We start from the raw sequence: 22999 nt of genomic DNA, 5'->3' as shown, positions 1-22999 counted from the left end.
TCAGACCACAAGATAAATCCAAGCAGAGGTTTATCCACAATGTCAATTAGAACATATGTTGGAACACATTCATTGACACATGACACACTGAGTGTTGATCACACACACAGACTGAGGACAACAGACACACACATTTTTATAGTTATATTTATGCAATTAATCGATTTTTGCACAGTCGCATCTAATTATTCATTTCTTTATTAAGAAAAAGAAATATGTCAGATCTTACGCTGAATGTATTTCATGTTTGCATGAGTATATGGATGTGTCAAAGGCAATTTCATTTCACCGCGTATTTGATACTGAAACACAGTACACGCTTACAATAAATGTGTGTGTGCTCACAAGCGTAGGAGGGTGCCAAAATTAGTAAACAAAGCTGATGAACCGAGGAAAATGTGTGTGTGTGCTGATCTGTGTCTTTCTCTGTGTGTCTAGCAGCACAAGGTCACATGATCTGGTCTCCATTTTGAAGTGCTGCACATGTGTGCAGGTACAGCAGCGTGTCAGACATACCTGGGACACAAGCACACACACGTAACTTTAAACCTGCACCTCACTGACACAGTGCACTGAGGTGACAGCTTAAAAAATCAAGCTAGAGTGAAAGAAGAAGAAACTGCCTGACATACAGTGAGCTTAATAGCTGCTGAGAGAGAGGAGCTTATCTTCCCACCACAGCTAATATGAGCTTCTCAATTAGATGAAAGGCTCTCTCCCTTTCTCTAATTTTTTGTTCAATTTCTCCAGGCAATTTATTTAGGGTGGGGGAAAAAAAGGAGCGGAACCCGAGCAAAGCGTATTGGCTAAACGCAAAACGAGTCATAGCAAGCTCCAGCCAATCAGGCGGAGCTCACAGCATCAACTCAGGCCCTCAGCAACAACATGACTATTTACTGTATGCAAGAGAAAATCTATTTGGGGTTCATCACCGCTCGTCCAACAAAACACACACGGAAAACATCAAATTCACCCGCCTGTGTTCATGAATATAATAGATTTATTTCATTTGGTTGCATTTAATATTTTTTCTGCACTCTTGTCAGTAATTGCAGAAAAATGCAACATAAAAACCAAATTGCAGTAGTCAGATTATTTTCAGAGGCTGCAGAAAAAGCAGCAGCAGCGAATGTGTTAATTTAACATGTTATCTTTTTGAAGGGAGTCAGAGATATTTTTAGACAGTTCACTCTGTATTCTACATTATGGATTAACTGGGATTATGCAAAGGACCCTTCATGCGTTCACTTATCAGTTTAATTTCTTTGTCCTCTGAATTATTTTTACACAGACTCCCTCTGTATTGTATCTGTCTCTATAGCTGCCGAGTGGAACTAAAGGATTATGCAAGCATTTCCAAAAAATTAGGTTTCCTCACCTTAGACAAAATAATGTAAAGCGCTGGTTGGCAAGACCAATAGAACATTTTCTTTTCAATACTCAGAGTTTGCATGTTGAATGAAATTCTTTCAAGCCATTCAGTTCAAACAGATAAATATATCCTGAAGAAAATATTGCAGAATCATTTTGAAACAAAATAATCTTTAAATTTTGCATTTAAATAAAAGGAAAGCCGTATTATCACAATAAGGAGTCATCCAGTAATTCTAAAGACAACTGTTTCATTGCATTAAATAGGAAAAAAAAGTAATTACATTCCTAAATTCTTTTGTTTGTTTGTTTACTTACTGTAAAGTAAATAAATCAGATTAATCCTACATTTTAGAAAACTGAAAATATGCAGCTTTGGAATTTCTCTTTTACCTTGAGCATGTAACAAATTAGATCTTCCTATTATGTATAAAACATCCACATAGCATTGTGAAAAATACTTTTATTTAGATAGTTATTTTAAAAATATTTAGAATTCATCTTTCAATTCACCATAACTAAAAGAAAGGAATGCCCACAAAACATCAGTTTCTTGTTCATTAGTTCAGTTGGTTCAGCTGATAAATTAATACTATAATGGTGGAAAAATATTAGATTAGCAAAATAAGCTAAAAATAAAAATCTCTCTTCAAATCACCTTTAATAAAAACATGGAGAGTCTGTCTCCAGGCCTCTCACTTCTTCTGGTCCAAACTGATTCTTAATCATCCTTTCTCACCATCTGCTTCTCCCAGAGTCAAGGTTACATATCACAGCTTGAAAAATACTGCTGCAGGAGTGTAGCGATACATGACAGGGCACCTGGGTAAAGACGGGTGAGCTGGCAGGGGGGGCATGCACTCTGCATGCAACATGCATTGCTTGGGGATATCGCTTCCCTAGCTGCCAGAGACGTCCATCTATCAAGGTGATTTCCCATGGCGGCTTGTCTTGGAAATACCTTTCCACAGGTCACCTTTACACTGGCACCGGCTCCCCACTGAATGAATTCACTTCATTATTTGTAGTTTTGATTAGCATCATGGAGCAGGGGGAGGAATCGTCACTGCGACTATGTTATGATTGACTTGTGGGACATGTAAGGTTGATACCTTGTTCTTTGTGTCTGTGCAGATTTGATCTAAATTCTAAAGCAATGTATTTCCTGAACCTGATCTAACTGTATGTTTACTTCTTTGCAGGAAAGAAATTAAATCTATGAATAAAAAGATAACAGCACGAGCCACAGATGAGGCCTGCTGAGCTTTTGCATGGAGACAACCACGATTTATTGAAATGTTAAAATGTCCGTGTCAACAAAGAGGGACACCGGTGTGCATAAACAATCAAACATTTGTCGAGGAGACGTGGCGATGCCCAATGACATTTAATTTCTTGCCTGTCTCCTGTTATAAGAATCATCATGAGGATGAGAATCTGAAGGCCTGCAGGTCATGAGTCTGCGTTAAAGCTCAAGTCAGAGGTTTTTTTCCCCTCTTTCTTTCGCTCACTTCCTTGCTGTAAAATGCAGCACAGACAGGGGTAGAACAAGAGAGAGAAGGGTATAGAGAGGGAGGGAGGGAGGGAGGCTGTGAATAGGCAGAGTGAGTGGCATGCATGGACAGCCCCTCTGTCTCTCAAAGACACTGCAGCAGCTGCCTGCACGCGATAAGAGCAACCATTCACAGCCAACTCCCCCTTTTCCTCCTCCTACACACCAACACACACACCAATACACTTTTCTCTGCTCTCTCTCTCTCTCTCTCTCTCTCTCTCTCTCTGTGTCTCTCTACCACACACACACACACACACACACACACACACACACACACACACACACACACACACACACACACACACACACACACACACACACACACTGATGCGTTTAAATGCACATCAGCCTCTCTGCAGGTTCCTACACAGATGCTGTGATTTCAAGCAGCCTTTGTTGCCAGTCAAAGGTCTTCCCTGCAAATCATTTTGGTTTTTTTTCAAAATTTTCTCTGACGTCAAACTACAGCAGGGTTGAACATGGATGAGATGGAGAAGTGTGGGGGGAATCACCTTTCTTTTTTTATCACTGACAGTGAGCAATTGCATAGCGCTCAGCAGGCAGCAACGCAGGTGTTTCTACAGAGCTGTGACTGACTCTAGCTGTCCACCACATCTAGCACAGAGAATGAGTTTCTTTTTTCTTTTATCTACTGTTCTCTGATGACCTTACATACAAAAGTGAATGGCTTAAATCCCTGAAAAGCACTGCCCCTTGATGACAGCAGGATGTTCATTACTATCTCTGCACTGCATTCGAGGTCCTGTCATCTCTGTGCCATGTGTGTCATAATTTGCTGTGAAGTGGGTAAAATCGTTGTCTCTGCACTAAAACTGCACATCACTGTGAATCCCGGACATATTTAGGCCTTAATGCATCATCCATGTCATGTTGCCTCCTCCAAACCATACAGGAAGTGATCTCTGTGGTCTTACATCCCTCCCATACAAACACACACAAACTCAAACACACACAATCTGCCCTCTGATTTACATATAGCTGGAACCTCAGAGCTTGATCATACATACACCCACACAACAGATCTTCTTTTTTTTTTTTTTTCAATATGTTACATGTGAATATATCTAACTGCCAGTGACACCCATGCCAGTCACTTTGATCCACTGATAACATCCAACCCCAAATCCATACAGTCCACAGAATATCTAAGTGCCAATTAATTGGTGGCTCCTTCCACCATTAGCTCATGTTGTGCTTATAGCTAATCTGTATCTTGGCAGGAAGCCATGCATGACCTGGCTTCCATCCAGGTCTGGGAGCCATGGAGGCAGCAGCCATGAACTAGCCCAGCACAGCGCTGAGCGGCCTGGAGAAGATGTGCCAAACTGCAGCGGCACAAAGGAGACCTCACTGTTTATCAAAGATTAAGCAGTGTTTAGTATCTCCCCCGACCCTCCTCCTCCTCCTCCTCCTGCCTGCACTCAAATATATGTATGCGTGCACACACACGCACGCACGCACATACATACACCACCACCTCCAGCTCACACCCTAATTGTTCCCAGCCCCGAGAGTTTAATAAAGAACAAATTGCGGTTATTGGTGAGCAAACAGCACAGTACGGAGGTGGGAGTGTGATCATTGCAGTGTCAGTGCAGTAAAGGGAGAGAAAGGGCATCAGCCAATTTAATTAATATCTCTGTCAGTCTCAGTCTAAGACTGGAGCAGCAGGCTGTGTGGAGAGGGATGTAGTGAGCACACAGAGCATAATCTAATGGTGATGTTTTACTGTGCTGCTGGACACTTGTGACACATTAGTAACATATGATAAGCATGTCATTACAACCGCAAACTCATATACACAGTCATGTTTTCTACCTGTAGTGTTATAATGAAGCATTCATTACGATGCTTCACTGCGGTGTAAGGTCTGACACAATCATGACACCATGGTAGCATACCAAACACGACTTACTAGACATTTCTGAAATGACTTCAGCTGCTTGGATTCAATACAGGGGGGCTCTTAAAGGACCAGTGTGTAAGATCTATTGGCAGAAATGGAATATAATATTCACAAGTTTGTTTTCATTAGCGTATAATCACCTGTTTTTTCATTACCTTAGAATGAGCCCTTTCTATCTACAGATAGATAGAGATGGAGCGGGTCCTCTTTCATGGGGTCCGCCATGTTTCTGCAGTAGCCCAGAATGGACAAACCAAACACTCGCTCCAGAGAGCGGCTTTTGCATTTTTGGCATGTTAGGCAACGGGTATTCAGCTGGTTGCTATCTGCAACTTCACCGTTAGATGCCACTAAGTCTGATACACTGGACCTTTAAACAAAATAAACGTATTCTGTGCTTACAGAAAGCCACTCATATTTACTCTGTGGAGAGGTGGACAATTACAATTATTTCATATTTAACTGTACAACCACAATTCCAATAAAATTGTGCTTTGTGACGCTTTGTATAATGAAAATAAAACCAGAATGCAGTCATTTGCAAACAAACTGTGTTCACTGACACAGTGTTCCAGAGCCCATGCAGTAATATCCTTTATAAAATCATGTGTTCACAAAGTGATGAACCTCACTCCATTCTCGCTTGAGCCTTACCAGGATGTCCCTTTCATACCAATCATGATACTATCACCTGTTACCAATCAACCTGTTTACCTGTGGAGCATTCCACATCTTTCCCAGTCTCTAGTCGCTCCTGTCCCAACTTGTTTGGAACATGCTGCAGCATCAAATTCAGAGTCAGCAGATATTTACAAAAATCAATGGGACTAATGAGGTTAAATAATAAACCTATCGTCTTTGTACTCTTGTTAATTAAGTATGTCAAAACGGATTAGCAAGTTATCACATTCTGTTTTATTTATGGTTTACAGAGCATCCACTTTTTTGGAATTGGGGTTGCAGTAATATGTAATACAATACTGTATATTAGTGATCTAATTGTCTGTATCCTTTTTACTCTGATCTAAACAGTTTCTTGATTGTATGTCCTTTTGTTAAGTGTATTGTGGCTTATTTTTGAATCTATCTATCTATCTATCTATCTATCTATCTATCTATCTATCTATCTATCTATCTATCTATCTATCTATCTATCTATCTATCTATCTATCTATGGGTGTGTATGTGTTTGTTTGTTTGTTTGTTTGTTTTTTTACACTTATAGCCTATCATGCTGCCTGTACGCTGCCCAGCCCAAGTGTATCTACCCGTCATGTTCCCATAATGCTTTGTGGCAGCTGCAGCCAGATTCATGCACACAGGTATTGATTTTCTTCCCAGTTTTTTTTTTTTCCTTCAGCGCAACCCTTTATTTATCTCGCTAAGCCCCTGCCACTGGGTGTGAGGAGAGAACCAGCTCGCAGCTTGTGAGAGAACACAGTGAATTCAACATGAGAGACGCTGACCACATAACCTGGACTTATTTTCATTTATCTGTTATTTATCTGCCACCACTGCTCTGCTGCAGAGTATAATCCTGCTCTGTGTGGGATGCATGTGTAGGTATGTATGTGTGTTTGTAATGTCCGTCCATCCGTCCATACAAACACTCCATTCTCCACAGGCCACCTGACCCATTTTTCTGAGTGAATAACAAGACTCCATCCAATCATGGGCAGACAGAATAGCGAATACTCTACATCCAGCCTGTCACATGTCAGAGTCCCAAGCCTGCCTGTCGACAGAGTGAGGTAGGGATGGAGAGAGAGCGAGAGAGAGAGTTATCCCCTCTCTTCTCTCCCCCTCCTTAACTCCCCTCCCTCTTCCTTCACATGTCCACACAGGGACCAGTAAAACCACCCACCCCAGCCCACAGCTCAAGGTTGTGCTGCACCAATGGCTGCGCTTCCTACGTAGCATTCTAAGAAAAGGGCAAAACCGACAGTGAGCGAGCTGCATGGCTGCAACCAACAAAAGACATTCATTGCACCCCACTACCTGTAGGCTCCAACACACAGTATATGGCAAATGATTACCTCCCATTCTGCCTGCCAGAAAAATGTTTACAGTACAGCAACAGTAGAGTACAGTACAGTACAGATACAGGAGTCACTATCCTCTAAGACTACACTGATTCTCTGATGTAGGGAGGCAAAACATTTGAATTTATTCAGTGACATAATCTCCCCTTTATTTTCATCTCTGCTACCATTACATGTTCATGAAATATTTATGTAAACTGATAACATTTTTAACTGTTAACACAGTGTGGCCAAACACAACAGCTTCAGGGATGAGTTGAAAACACACAGGTCATTTCAGTTTTGCTTACATCAACCGCCATCAACTGTCCGACCCTAAACCCACAGACATTTGCATGGCTCCACACCAGCCTGGCTTTGTAGTGCCTTGAAATGGAGGAGGAGGAATGGAGGAGAAACAGTGGGAACTGTGGAAACACATGATAACGTCCAGCAGCCTTTTGATAGTAACTCTTGATATTTACTTCAAAGGCCCATTATACACAGCCAATTAAACCAACATAGTGTGGCTGGCTCTTCTCCCTCTCGGCAGTGTCTGCGGGGATCGAGACTAGCTACAGAAATAACTCCAACACACATTCCAAATGTCAACAAACATGAAAGAAACTGTGAAATGCACAATATGGCTTAGCAAATGGCCAGACTGAAAGTGTTAGAGCAATCTGCAATATTATAAAACAAATGTCTCAACATGCTACCAACCCCGGCAGCATTAACTGGGTAACCTATAATCACTGGTCCTCATTCAGCATTGTTGCGGAAGAAATAAGTAGATGTTGAAGGCATGTTTGCCTATGTAATAGTTCATATATGTGTGCAAGGGGAGAGCATGAGCAAAAAAAGGAAAGACTGAAACGGAGGAGAGATGAGGGAGGGCTGAGCAGAGCAAAGAGAATCTGTGTGATGGCCGACGGCCCCTGTGCTTAACTCGTGTGCTGAATGAAAAGAAGCCCCCGTGTGGGTGTGCATGTTTTTGTATGTGTGTGTGAGTCTCTGCAGTAGTGCTGGGGGGTCGGCCCCCTCTCGGCCGTACTGGTGCTGAATGCAGAACAGGCAGCATCAGGCAAAGGCAAATGACTACAAGGCCTCCTCAGTGACTGCAGCACAGGCTGCACCTGGGGAATGGCCCTGCACAGCAGCACAGCCGCAGCCAGCTACAGTCCATCACAGCGCATCTCATAAGGCAACCCAACAGGAAGTGCACACATTTCCACCAGGCATGGTCCCTCACAAAAGTACAAGGTTTTTTGGGTGATTTTTTAATATCTGTCTCACTCAAAATCTAATCACAGTCATCATCTGGGCCTTCTCATCTTTTTTAACAGTGGACACTGCTTCAAGCTGGTATTAAAAGAAACCCAGTCTTTACTGATTGAGAACATGGGTCATTCACCAGACAACAGGACCTTTAACCCTAACCCTCACACACACACACACACACACACACACACACACACACACACACACACACACACACACACACACATATTGTGTTTTTATCACTTGTGGGGACATTACATTACATTCATTTCCTGGAGCCTTACCCTAACCCTAACCACTATTTGCCTATTCCTAACCCTATACCTAACCTAAACTTACCCAAACCATAACCCTATCCTCCGTCTTCACCCTAAAATTTAATGTTTTACATTAAGGGGAGGCTGCACGGTGGCGCAGCAGGTAGTGTGCGTGCCTCACAGCAAGAAGGTCGCCGGTTCGATTCCCGGGTCGGGCCTTTCTGTGTGAAGTTTGCATGTTCTTCCCGTGCATGCGTGGGTTCTCTCCGGGCACTCCGGCTTCCTCCCACAGACCAAAAACATGCTCATTAGGTTGATTGGTGACTCTAAATTGACCCTAGGTGTGAGAGTGAATGGTGTGTGTATGTGCCCTGCGATCGGCTGGCAACCGGTCCAGGGTGTACCCCACCTCTCGCCCGTTGACAGCCGAGATAGGCTCCGGCCCCCCCGCGACCCCGAAAGGGATAAGTGGCATAGAAAATGGATGGATGGACATTAAGGGGACCTGCATTTTGTCCCCATAAGGGAGGTGAGTCCCCACAATTCATTTCATCAGTCAGTCAAAGAGACTGTATAAACAGATTTTTGTCCCCACAACATGATAAATAGCTGGTCTCTCTCTCTCTCTCTCTCTCTCTCTCTCTCTCTCTCTCTCTCTCTCTCTCTATCTATCTATCTATCTATCTATCTATCTATCTATCTATCTATCTATCTATCTATCTATCTATCTATCTATCTATCTATCTCTCACACACACACACACACACACACACACACACACACACACACACACACACACACACACACACACACACACACACACTGCTTCATTCCACCATCACCAACCATTTGGAAACATCTCTGTACTACACACATGCTGGATAGGACACAGCTTCTCAGCACTACCTCAACATAAATCCAGTGTTAAAAATCAACACAATTCTGTGCTATTCTTATGCATCATGTATGATCAAGATGCAAAAAAATGTAGTAACAATAAATTACCACAAAATACAATTACATCAACTGTGATCTCAAATCATTTTCTGTTTTTCTCTAAACCTAAAACAAGTTGTTCTGACAGAAAGAAGCTTCTCAGAGTGCATCATGTGTTTACTGACCTCCATGTTTACTCATTGTCTGACAGATTGGATTTTCCTGTTCGTCAGCCTGCTGTCAAGTCTTGGATGTCAGAGTTTATCACAACCACGAGTACACCACGATGATAAATCAATCTAAGCTAACTGCATTACCACAGACGATGAAAAGACACAAAAATAAACCAAAACAAGATATCCACCTACATGAGGTACAGTAAAGATAAATATTTCTCATGTTTAAAACACCATCTCAACTTTCATACTGTTGTGAAAACTGACATTGTCAACAGCCCATCTGCTTCTCTCATTTCATTTCCCTCACTGACCTCTTAAATTCTCTTCTTTTGGGCGCTGACTTCTGATTACTGTTTGGCATCTTGACAAGGATTAACTCTGCTGGTCAGGCAGCAGTCAGATGAAATGAACGTGTTTACACCAACAATGGTAGAAATAATAAGATTACGAAGAGAAATGTGTTATAAAGACAACAAATTTATATCATGCAGATATACTTATTGTCCTGTCACTGAGGTAAATAAAGTGTGTACAGTATGTATAGGTGGTGCCAACCATTGATCACAAGTTGGAGTCAATCTTGCCATTTGGATCCCTCCTGGCAAAGGGCCTGGTTTAAGAGCCTTATCATACAATGACAGATTTTATACAATGATCCTATTGAGCCGAAAACCAGTAAATCCATCACGATCAGACTTGGTCCCGATTGGCTCTAAACAATAACTGAAATCCTCTTAGTCAGGACAATTTGCAGCTCTTGAATTGATGCATTCCCCCAACTTGCCTTGATACTCACATAGATAAGCATTTTATATTGCTGAACACAGATACATGTAGCAAAGGACACACAACTGTTTTTATAGTGAGTCACAGGTGAGACTACTGGCCACCGTTCAAACTCAGATATTTTCCTGTTTTGAGCCTTTAATTGAATTACAATTAATTACAATCTTAAGGCAATTTCATTGGACAAAGCAATGATGAATGAGTTTAGCTGAAGGGTCATGGCTAGCAACAATTTATCCTTATCCTTGCTTCAACACATTTGGTTGTTGCACAGAATACAACAGAAAACAAAATCAGTCCTTATCAAGAAGTGATTTAGTGTAGTACTGTAGTTTATAAGAGAATGGAAATGAGAAAAATGTGTCCTGTATGTGGAAATAATTAAACTTGTTACCAAAGGAAATTAATGTGTCACAAAGTTAGTTGATACAAATGCACGGGAAGAAATGTCTGGCCGCATTAGCAGATGGTATCTTGTTTTCCCCAGTAAAGCAAGTTACAGTCAATATTGGAGCGTGAACTGTATATTTTCAACAGCAGTTCCATTAAATCCCTTGACCACTATACAACCAATATATCAGACAGCTATACGCCACTGTTACTTTTATTGGATGTCCTGACTGAATGCATTTTTCATCATAATTTTCCATTCTTTTCTAATGGACACTGGGGCTCTTTAAGTGGTTCTTTGTTAGTCTACCCTGCAACATCTCAAAAGGTTCTACGTCCAGTGAGACTTACAGAGGGCCTGTCTGATGCGTCCTGCACATCATGCTACACCTTCCAATCTGAAAAGCCAATTTAATTATTCATGGCAGAGACAGAAAAGCTACATTTCACAAACTTTTTTGTTTGAAGTCCAAGTGTTGATATTATTTTTGTGCATTAAAAATTAAAAAGTCCAAGCTAGGTCATCGAGATGAGGAGTTAGGCCATCTTGTGTTGAGATGTCAGTTAGTGCGCATGCAGGCTCACAGAAATGGATACACACACACAAAGTGCACTAAAAATGTGTGTAGTAGAGGATGAGGGGAGTGGACGGTGTGTCAGTAGAATGCGTGCACTGAGACATGAATAAAGACCATTTGCTCGTGGATTCATAGGCTTCCGTCATCCATTATTTAGCATGGAGAAGAGCAGTGGATTGGTGGTGGGATGATTTTTCTGACAGCGTTTACATGGCTGATGGCTACAGATGTGAAGATTTTTACCGCTTGAGATAAACACTTTGTTTTGACAGTGCTAAAACTTTTTTTTTCCAGCAATCCAAACTATTCAGTTAAAACTTGCAGCCATATTATAGAACAATTCAATGTGATTCAGTTCAAAAAGTCCAAAAATCTATTCAAAATGAGGAAACCTACGGCACAGCAAATATTCTATCAGCAACATAACCCTTGGATATACCCTTATTTGAGAAACATGCTTGCGGCAAATCCATTTATGGACAATTAAGAGATTGCTATAGATTTCAACATGGCTGATTTCGCCTCAGCGGACAAATGTGAAACGTCAACAAAAAAGCAGTCGCTAGCCAGCATTTGCCCTCCATCCAAAAGCAAAATGACATTAGCTCTTGTCTATTGAGTTTGCTAAATGCCCCATATAAAGTGAATTTGCCCCCCAGGGCTGGGAAACAATCACGCAGGCGAGCGTTCCATTTAAGTGATTTGAATGATCGGAGTGCTGCAGTGCTTCCTATCAGCCAGAGAAATGGGTCAATACACTGAGACTAAGTGACATGGCTGGCAGCCTGCGCTCTTGTGGAAGACCAGGCAGAGGAAGAGGAGTGGGACCTCACTGTCATTGGGTCAGACAGATGTGGATACACAGACACAGACACAGACACACACTCACACACAGAATGGGTCTGGCTAGCTAGATCATTACAGTTAAGTCAGACCAGACACACCTCTGCTGTCACACAGCGCGCCACATGACAGAAACCACTTGTAATTTGGCCAGGATAAACTTCATTTATGGTGTTACTAACAGTGTTTTAGGGAACAGTATGATCTTGATAAACTAAACTGGGACCCTCTGTCACACACTGTGTTACTGTTGATGTTACAGTATTTCTCAAAAAAAAGAAAAAAGACCCTGTTTCCCATAAACTGAAGAATATGCAGCTGTGGCTTGTGCCTCATTCTACAACTGCTGGATGTATCTCTATTTTTTCACACCACTCACTCATGTCATTGTAAACATGGCAAAAAAGCTTATAGCAGCCCACTTAAAAGCATAAAGAAATCTCCTTTTGCGCTGTAAAACCATTCAAGAGATTTCCAACCAGAGCTGACATGATGGCTCATAATGATTTGTCCCCATCTGTTGTGCTGTATTAGTATACCAATATCTAAATTAATCTGGTAAAACGTCCAAATTCTAAACTACATCATAATTAAATCAAATCAATCAATCTCTCATAACAATCAATGAATAATCTCACAAGAATATCTTTGCAAAGAGGCAAACCGATCCACATCGGCAACTACATACTGATGCCGATGTCACAGTACCAGATACGTTCACTTGGATTTTTAACTTTCACACATTAGCTGCTGCACCAAAGAAAGATGCCACAACTTACTTTCAGCGTTGATTGACATTGTGTCTTTCTCCCAGGACACAACAGTGATGTAGGCCTCCACTGAGGCAGGGATAATGCACTTGAAGACCGCCACATTGCCTCTCATGGCTTTCTGGTCCTCCACACGGACAGTGTAGGGCTCTCGTAGGACTGGGAGGAGGGGAGACACAAACGTGTTGTTAAAGACACTGAAAACTAACAATATTGAGTGAAGACAAGCTACTCCTTATTATGGACCATGATTGTTTGGGTTGCAACAAAGCACAGGTGTAGACATTCATGACATTCAGCAGAGAAACTGACCAGCCTTAATGTGGACATCTTGGCTCCTGATTCTCCCTGAGGGGTTCTCCGCTGTGCAATAGTAGGTGTTGTCATGGATGAGTTTGCTGAAGCTGGAAGGGGGGATGTGGAAGATCTGAAGGGTGCCATTGGGGTGCACATGGCGGATCCCTGGCACATCATAGATCTCCTCGCCGGTGGCCAGGTACCAGCGCAGTGAGACAGGGGGCACGCCTGCGGCGGGACAGGGCACCGATGTCCCTGTGGTGCTGGCAAACACTACCTCTTGCACAGATGCATTGACAAAATATAAGCTGGAACGTAGATCTTCACAGAAAACTGCAGGGAGAGAAAGGAGATGTTAGACAGTAATCAGATTTTTTTTTTACTTCCTATAAAAACTTTGTACAGCAAAAGTCTTTAAATAATCAAACTGACAAGCTGTACCCACCATTGTTAAGCCCCACCACATAACAGAATAACTATTATGTTTGAAATTGTGCTATCCTGCAGCTCTGCTTTTCTCTGAATTTAGGCCGAGTGTGTTTTTCCCTGGTTGACCATTGTGTTTGTGCTCACTGCAGTGGAGGGAGATTGCAGGAGTGTGTCTCTTGTTGTCTACGAAGAGAAATTGCAGCAAAGCTCTGGGACAGCAGCAGAGGATGTGAAATATCAGAGCCAGCAGAGCGCCAGACCTGCCTGCACAACATGCATGTCTGTAGCCACACCCCTCCTCTAAAACATGCACATCTGTGCACACGACAGCAAAACTAATTGATTCGTCAATTGAGAGAAAAATAATCTGCCAACTTTTGATAATCGATTAAAGTCAATTTTTAATCAATTCAATTTTCAATGGATTTTTTCAAGGAAAAATTGTGAAAAAATGACAAACATCTCTGGTTCCTGGTTCTTCCCACATGAAACGATTTACTGTTTTTTTCTGTATATAACTGAAAACTCAGTATTTTTGGATTTTGGTCCCGATTTTTTTGTTACTCTTCAAAGGCTAAACAATTAGTCCTTTAAATAATCAGCAGATGAATCAGCCCTGCAGAATGGAAAAAAAAAATCCACAATCCTTTTCTGCACCAAGCAGAAAGCTTTAAGGACAAACACAACCCAACAAAATTGTTGGAAATCCAGTGAGTTCTTGTTGCCAGTTCAGGGGTAATGTTCCACCAATAGAGGCAGTTCTGAGTAAACGTATGATGGGAAAACTTATTATTACTCAAGCTTCATAATCATCTTAAACACAAATAGTCCATGTATAACAGGAGTAACTATGTCATTCTGTGTGAGCAAAAATGTTCATAAGGTCATATTTGTGTTTCAAGGTTTTATATGTCCTCTTTTTACTGTTTTAGTGTTGTTGTGTTTACCCTCACGCAGCCCAACCACCATACATTCTGTCTTGACAAACTAATTTGCATCTATGCTTTCATCAAAATTAAAAGCTGTCACAGCTTCCGTTGCTTCCAACAGGTTTACTCTTGGATCTAAATAAGTGATCTATCACTGTAACAATTATATTGTTGCTGTGGTGTCAAACACTCACTGAGAATCTGTTTCCATAATTAAAAATTGGGTATTGGCAAAAGAAAAAAAAAGCCCTAAAAGCTGGTATGCAGTCAATTTGTCATGTTCATCTCCACAGTGTGCAGTAGAGGATGTTTCCAAGTCATCTTAACTGATGAAGCAAGTCAATGTAATGTGATGCACTCCTCCTGTAGTAAGTTACTGTGTTGGATAAAAACTGACAATGCAACTCCTTGCTGTAATGGACAACCCACACTGCTGGCCCGAGGCCAGGGTATGTACACTGGCTGGATCCCAAGGAAGGGTGAAGGACTTGTTTGATCCATCCACTGTTTTGGGATATTTTCCCTGTTATTTGAGTTGTGGGGGAAATAAATAAGCATAATATGAGATAGCTGCAGAATCCCCATTGTATCAAATTTCTATAAATCTGCAGTTTCGAGGACACTTTCTCGACCATTAGTGTCACTTCTTGCCGTTACTGTCTCTCTCTGCCTTCTGCACAGTACTGATAGATTGATATTGAGAGGAGACGGCATGCAGGTACAAAGGAGTGACGCCATAGTCACCAATTTTCTGATGGACAGCTGATTAACTGAATCATTCATCACTACATTAATAGCGTGATTAATTATTATGCCAATAGTTGCCGGTACATCCAACAAAAGTATTCTGTCTATTGTTTTTTAAGGCGAGGAAGAACTCCAAAGTTGTTTGACTGTTTGAACTCCACAGCAAAACTACATGAACACCTTTAAACAACCTGTGTTTTAACCTAGCCCTCAAACCTAATTCTTTCATAGTAAATGCAATACAGTATGTATTTTATGTCCATTCCAGTGGTAATTACACTCAAAATGGTGGGCTGCCATTAGCTGCAATGGGTAAAAGTTAAAGCAGGTATTTCTCTGCAGAATCCTTTTCACTTGTTTCCACAGTTCAGACAGACCACTGTCCTGATGTATGATGGCCTTGAGAGCTTAGTGCAACTAACTCATGCAAATAGATGAAAATGCAATCCAATGAAGAAAACATCTTCACCTATTTGACAGTGAGGCATAACAAAACAAGCTGTAAATAGAGAAAACTGTCCAGTAATGCAGAAAGTTGTACCCAACAAAACTGAGCTGAGTCAAAAAATGAAGGAACTTATGCTTGAACATGCAAGTATCACAGTCTATATTTAGAACACACCTTTCAACACTGGGATTTGAAAACAAGGGAAATTTTCCAGTGCCCCACCCTGAGCCATCCAACCATCCACACACAATGAATCCTAAAATCACCACTAGACAAACACATGCTTTAAAACATCAGAGCAACAAGGACTGAGTTAACTAGTTCCTACAGATACCAGGTTAAAAAGAAGCATAAGGGCATGCAGATTTAGAACTTGCTTTATTTACTGACTTACTACTGTATGTACACATCACTTACACATTATGCTTCAATTGTGATGTTGAGAGAGGCAAAAAATATGAGAGGTTTACAGTAAACAGTTTACAAAATATTCAAAAAAGAGCAAAGTGGCAGAGAAGTGTAAAATATGGAGGAATCCTGTGAAAAACGGCAGGATTGACAGGTCAGATTTAGCCCAACTGACATAAATGGGGTGGATGAAGTAATAGAAACACGTCAGGACTACAAAATAAAGAGTGGAACTTCCAAAATGACCTCTCTACAAATAAATCAACAACTCTGTAAAACTGAACATGGTAAGCCTCGTGTAGGTTTTCCTTTTCTACCTGCTAGTTACAGATGTTTTCTTCATTTGCTCGTGTTTCCTCTATGTGTTTGGACAGTGACAGGGTCATCACTGGTCACATGTATGAGCTATAAAGTTGGCCAGTAATAGTTTGTATTTCAGAAGATCAGATCTGATTGAATTCTGTCTTTTCAAGACCATACAAGACTAACAGCAGATCGGTACTAACATGCAAATGTGAAGAAGAATCCCATTTTAGAAATAGATTTTTGTTTAATGCCTGCTGAAATACTGCAAATTATAGCTGAACAGCTTTACCTCAGTGTGTCTCTGTAGATAAACAAAGTAAGGAGTGTTAAGTAGATGGAAGGTTTGTTTCATTGAAGCCAGTTACATCTAGAGTAAATGCTTTCATGTGAGAACCAGAAAGACATGCTGATTTGCAAACGATAATTCCACAGTGAACAGTGACGATACAGGTGGACCATGAAAGCTAACATTCACAGCCACTGTCAGTAACCTACTGTAAATATTCAAGACATCTCTTCTGCATCTCTGCAGTCTCTGCTCTCTATCGTGGCTCTCCCCTCCTGTCGCCTGCCTGCCTGCCTGCCTGTGCGACAGCTGCCAATCCCCCCTCCCCGGAGACCAAACATTTTAGCGCTTCATAAATTCCTAATGAGCGCACTCAAATCACCGGCCACTTCCACCCACTGGTCGTTCAACCTGTTACGACAAACAAACACCATGGCGTACACATGTTTCCACACATTTCGAGCTGCACTCGCTTCACACATGCAGTACTCTGAGGGCCAGGCCTGGAGGTGTTGAAAGGCGAAGGGCTGTAGTTGTCGACAGAAACCAGAGGGTATTTTCTTATCCAAGAGATGGAAAAAAGGCAGAGGACCCATGATACGTCAAATCTGAGAGATTTTTTATTGACTACAAGTTGGGCCGTGCTGAAACCTGAACAACAATGACCTAAAACACCAATCGTTTGGGAGTTTAGATAGAGAATAAGACATTGAGGTGTCATTTTACCAATAATTGAATAACCTGACAACAGTGGACACCTCACAAACAAGTGACAACACACACACACACACACACACACACACACACACACACACACACTTGTGTTTGCCTGTAAGTGTGCATGTATGAGGTTGTGCTTTGTGTGTACTGTGTGACAGTCCATCCTGTTTTGCAGTTGACACAGATAAATAACGTTCAGCTCATGACTCTACTAAAATTTCTCTGCATTTGTAAAAATACTTCCACAGCTGTATGATGACTCACTTGGCTACTCTTACACCAATCACTCATCCGTTTGCAAGGTTCATTAAAAATATCTTACAAATATGAAGCTTGGGTCCGTACAACCAACTGCATTAACCTTCATAAAGACAGATTATTTCATCACTATTTCTTATTTCTTCAGAATTATATATTTGATAAACAAACGTGTTCATGATAGAAAATGCCTTAAATATAGCTGCACTATCACAGGGTACACGCAAAAAATGAACTGGCTCACTACTCATAATGATACATGCAGAACTTATCAAGGATTCATTTATGGCCATGTTATCACAGAGTAACAGCTTGTCAGCAGTTGTCTCAAGTATGAAAATTTGCCATCAAGAATATCATAAAATCTCAGCATCTGTTATGGATAGCAGGGTGCTGATCAGCAGATGACTTTTTTACTACAATTTACTTAATTGGACCCAAAACAGACTTTTCATCATCTACATAAATTTATAATGATGATCTCCCAAATACCAGAGTCCTTATTTAAAACACACACATGCGGACACACACACACACACACACACACACACACACACACACACACACACACACACACACAAACAGAAGAGGCTGTTATTGTGACTCCTTGTAGTTTCATCCATACAGTAAAATGCGGTTGATCTTTATCTCTTTGAGACAGGACACAATTTAAAGCTCCACTGCCACAAACTGAGTAATCTAAAGGCTCTTCTCTTCTCTGTTTACCTAATACAGCACAGCTATATGAAATTCTTAGTGCCAAAAACTACAAACAACCAAACAACCAAAGAACAACAGAGCTACTGAGTGTTTGTGTGTTGTGCATTTTACATGTTTTTGACACAGACTGTGATTTTTTCTTAGTGAAGTACAAAACGTGTTCACATGCATTAATCAGCTGTGTACCTGAAAGTTTCCAGGTATTTCATATTACTGTAATGTCATATTGTATTTCTGAACATCAGACAACCCTTTAGTGGTGCTCATCTTATAACTTCATGATCAGTTCTGTTCCTCACACAGGTCTTTTACTTTAAAATAACAAAACATACAGTGAAATGCAGTAATGTAAAGTAGCCAGGTCACTCTTGTAAAAGAGGTTTTAAATCTCAATGAGTTTTTACCTGGATAAATAAAAGATAAATAAAATAAAAAACAGTATAGCAGTGAAATGAAAAGCTATCATCTGTATGTAAATTAACAGATAATAAAGCACGATTTGTATTTGAAGGATAAAAAAAAAATCTGCATAACTGTTCGTCCCATAGTGGAACTAGAACAGCAGACCTTAATATTGGGAAAGTGTCAGTCAAAATTGTACTGGGTTATGCTGCATGATTTTTCCATAATACGTGCAAGTTGTACACACGATAGGAAGGAACCCAGATTGACATCTGAGGTTTCTATGATAAAACATGAGAAGCTATTGATAGAGAATTGGCCATTCTAGCTCACCGGGTCATACTGCAGGATTTTTACATATAAAAACAAGGTTATTCATGCAAGGAAAGAAATATGTACAAAAAGGCTGTCTTGACCATTTTGCATGCACTTCTTTGTCAACTGTCAAGTCATCAAGGATGCAAGCTTAAATATTAGACCATGAGGAAAAAATGCAGCTGTGCACCATCAGTCAAGCTTTATCCTGCGCTGACCAACAAATATTGTGAAACCTGGTGACACATCAATGAGAAAAAGAAAACTGGCAAAGCTGGGCACTGCTGGCATTTGTGTATTATCTGTTCATATAAGAATCACATATTCACGTTTGTTTACATCCCTATTGCAGTATTTTGTAAGAGTAAAATCCACATTTTATTGTAATCGTCCATCAGGGACATCTATCTAGGCAACAGCACTAGTACTGTGGTGACTGACGCTCTATAAATGAGGACGAACAGCCATCATGCAGCCTCTGGTCTGAGTGTGTTTGAAAGGTGACTGAGCGAAGAGGAGAGGCTGCCTCATAACTGCTTTTGTCTCAATCCGCTTTGCACCAACTCATAAAAAATTGAGACCCCCACCACCTCCACCACCACCACCCATTTCTGGGTGGCTGATTCCTTAAGATGAGAAAGCCTGATGGATGTAAAAACCTGCCAGATCCCAATAGTTCAGATAGATACAGTGGGAGTGCATTTATTTTTCAGCGCAGTACCAAGGAAAACAGTAAGGGTGGGGGTTGAGTGGGGAGGCGGCAAAGCTGGAAAGCACTCCAACAGTGACATGCAGGCTGCCATTAAAAGAGAGAGATTGAAAAAGAATGTAAAGAAAAGGGGGAAGGATAGGAGAGGTGCCTTGACGAAGGTCAAAGGCATCCAACTCAGCCGTATCCACCAACTACCTTCAAATAAATACTTTCATTTTTGCTTATTCCCTTTCTCTTCATTCTTTTTCTCCAAAGCTATGTTTCCAAGCTCTGCTTTGTCTGTTGTTATCCCTTTCTAACCTTTATCGCTCCTTCACGCTGCTCTGTGACCCCGTCTCTCACATTCTGTCTTACACAAGGATATACGTGCACAAAACAATGCACGTGAAGGAAGAGAGCCAGAGAGGAAGTTTGTGTATCACACTGCACTAAGCTACCTACTGACTGAAGCTGCTGATCTGCATCTGTCATCCACTGGACCTTCACAGTTCCTACAACTCAAATCAAACGCTGTAGGAAACAACAAACACTCTGCTGTGTCCTGGTTAAAGAGGACTCCAGGACCACAGGATATAATAAAAAAAGAAATCCCTACTTGGAGCACTTGTCCAATAATGCATTTAAATCAGAGTAATGGTAGACACTCCTTGCAGTATATTTCCTTTGACTCTTGACTGAGAATTATCTAATGAAGCAGAAATTACATAAACATAATTTGTATTTTTGGGGATATTATTTGAATGTTCAGCTGTAAATTAATATCCCAAGACAAACCAGCCCAATTTATCATAATGCGTGCTTGTAAGCAAAGGAGACAGTATGTGGGAGGCTGTTGGCTGTCATCAAGTGTGTTTGTGTACAGCACCGTTAAATAATAATCTCATTAACGGCTGTCATAAAATAGTAAGATGTAACACATACAAATGCGCATCTCACAGTTTTGTAATGCATTGTTTTAACAGAGGGAAGACGAGGATCTATTGATAACACTGGCAATACAAGAGTAAGTTCAGAACAGGAGCAGAATGAATCTTGAAACAGGAGATCAAAGATTTATGTGGACCCTATTGATAGTCGGTCAGTCGTCAGCCTGGTTGGCAGATTAAGGTGATGCTTTGGTCCACATCTCAAAGGGTTTCTGTCTCAGTAGATAGTGCTGGTTTTCTGAATCTTATTTCAAAATGAATTGTCTTCTTTAGATGTTGATTTATTTATTGAATAGACCAAAAAAGTCTGATTCTGCTGTCTGCAAAAGGTCATTCCTGTGTCCTGTCCCACACTGAAAAGATTTTGGAGAAAACAAGTTGTTGCATTCTTGTTTTTACTTTAATTCCACAAATGTACAAACTGTACAAATCCTTAAAATCAGCCTATCTCAGTCCTCTTGATATGGCATTGGCATCGCACACATACCATTGCAATATTATGCTGAACACCAACGCACTCCCATGCCTATCATGCCCACACACACACACACACATATGCTCTCACTAACAGTCGCCATATGCCCGCCTGTGCCAGAGCCTTGTTTTAATCGACATCAGTTTTCCCCAAGCAAAAACCACAAAGAGGAAAAAGTGATATTGTTCAATTATGAATCTCACACATGCATAATAGATGGACTCTTCTTTTTCTATGTTTTCTGTCTGAGCAAAGCTCAGAGGGGGGCAGGAAGAGGGGTCCTGTAGGGTTAGAGAGGTAGGTCCCTTTTTGCTGTGTGAAATAATGCTTGGCACAGCTCCAGATGTCAGTGCGTATTGGTGGCACGCCCTGCTGAAGCCTCTAAACATGGATTGCAGGTGACTCCTAATGCAATCCTCCCATAGCAGACCCTCAGCTACTGTGTTTGGAGCTCAAGGGCACCAGACACGCTTCGGTCAAGGAGAGTGCATGCGGGTGTGTCAGAGTGATGTGGGGGGATGAGCGTTAATGTCTAGGAGCCCACAAAAATAGAGACAGTGAGAAGTCAGTGCAGCCAGCATTGTTGCTGGTTTAGCCGGCCATCATTCCAGGGAATATTTTTTAAATGTAGATATACTACTATATACTTCGAATGTGTTTAACTTAACTGTGTTTAACAGGTACACACTCATATTCCAATTCCAAAAGAATAAACAAACAAGTCTTTTATTTTTCTTGTAATCTGTGTCCAGTAGGACCCATGAACCTCCACTCTGACAATGCCCATCAATGGTTGCTTCCAAATCACCCAGGCAATTTATTTAAGTAAATGTCTGATCAATACAGGTCCCACTAACACACAACATAAATAGGCCTATGCATTAGCCCGTGCATTAGCCCACTGATGTGTCAAGGGCTTTTTGCTCAGCCTGTGTTTACCTCAACCAAACACCATTAATCAACCTTAGATGAATGTGGTCATGAGCCTCTTGCATTGAAATGACTAAAAACTCATTGATGCTTCACATTATTTCATAATGTCCTGGTTGACCACTTTGGCTTTTTGCAACAACAGTCTGATACTCACCCTACCTCCTATGATTTTATCACATTGAATTAGCTATTAGCCACAGCATGTCTTCCCTGCCCAAGGCCGCTAATGTATTTAAACATTACAGTCCAATTGGCTCTCAGCCACAGTGTGGCCCTCACCAGGTCAGGGATCTCTGTGGTGCTACAGTGGGCACCCGGGCATCAAGACATTAGGGCAACTCCACTGGGGCAAACAAGCACTGAGCCACACTGACAGCTCATGGCAGGCAATGCAGGTAATTAAGGCAGAGCTCTGCAGAGACTGCCTAGGGAGGGAAAGACTGGGGGGTGGGGGGGTGCAAAAGGGGGAGGGAGAGGGAGGGGTGGAGATGGGGTGGAGGACAGGACGGCTTCATGATGACAGTGAGTAAGCATCCAGATCCCCCTCCACCCTCACAACCTCCAACCCCTCCTTTCCTGCCCTAGGGGTTTACACAATAAGCGGTAAAGAGAAGTGCTGCGCTGATCTGAGATGCAGATCAGAGAACAGGGTCCCCTCACTCTCCCAAATCACCGGCTCCCATTTTGCCCTCATGAATAATGTTGAGGGGTGCGCTCAGTGCCATGAAGCTGCTATGTAAAACAATGATACCCTCCTCTGATGTCAACTCTCTGGAGGGCGAGACGAGAGTCAC

The 22999-nt window shown here is 41.5% G+C and overlaps 1 protein-coding gene across 4 annotated transcripts in view; it reads right to left on the bottom strand.

Annotated features, from left to right (window-relative positions):
- dscama (Down syndrome cell adhesion molecule a) overlaps window positions 1–22999 on the bottom strand; it is a 100544-nt gene that overhangs the window by 61370 nt on the left and 16175 nt on the right. For all 4 annotated transcript variants that reach the window (XM_070982956.1, XM_070982958.1, XM_070982957.1 and 1 more), the window contains exons 2-3: window positions 13207–13524; window positions 12904–13053 (exon numbers count right to left, since the gene is read on the bottom strand). In XM_070982956.1, the coding sequence (XP_070839057.1) occupies window positions 12904–13053; window positions 13207–13524 (468 nt within the window). The remainder of the gene's footprint in view (window positions 1–12903; window positions 13054–13206; window positions 13525–22999) is intronic.

This window comes from Chaetodon trifascialis, chromosome 16 (genome assembly GCF_039877785.1).
Source record: "Chaetodon trifascialis isolate fChaTrf1 chromosome 16, fChaTrf1.hap1, whole genome shotgun sequence".
Lineage (NCBI taxonomy): Eukaryota > Metazoa > Chordata > Actinopteri > Chaetodontiformes > Chaetodontidae > Chaetodon > Chaetodon trifascialis.
This window is presented reverse-complemented; position numbering and strand designations above follow the sequence as displayed.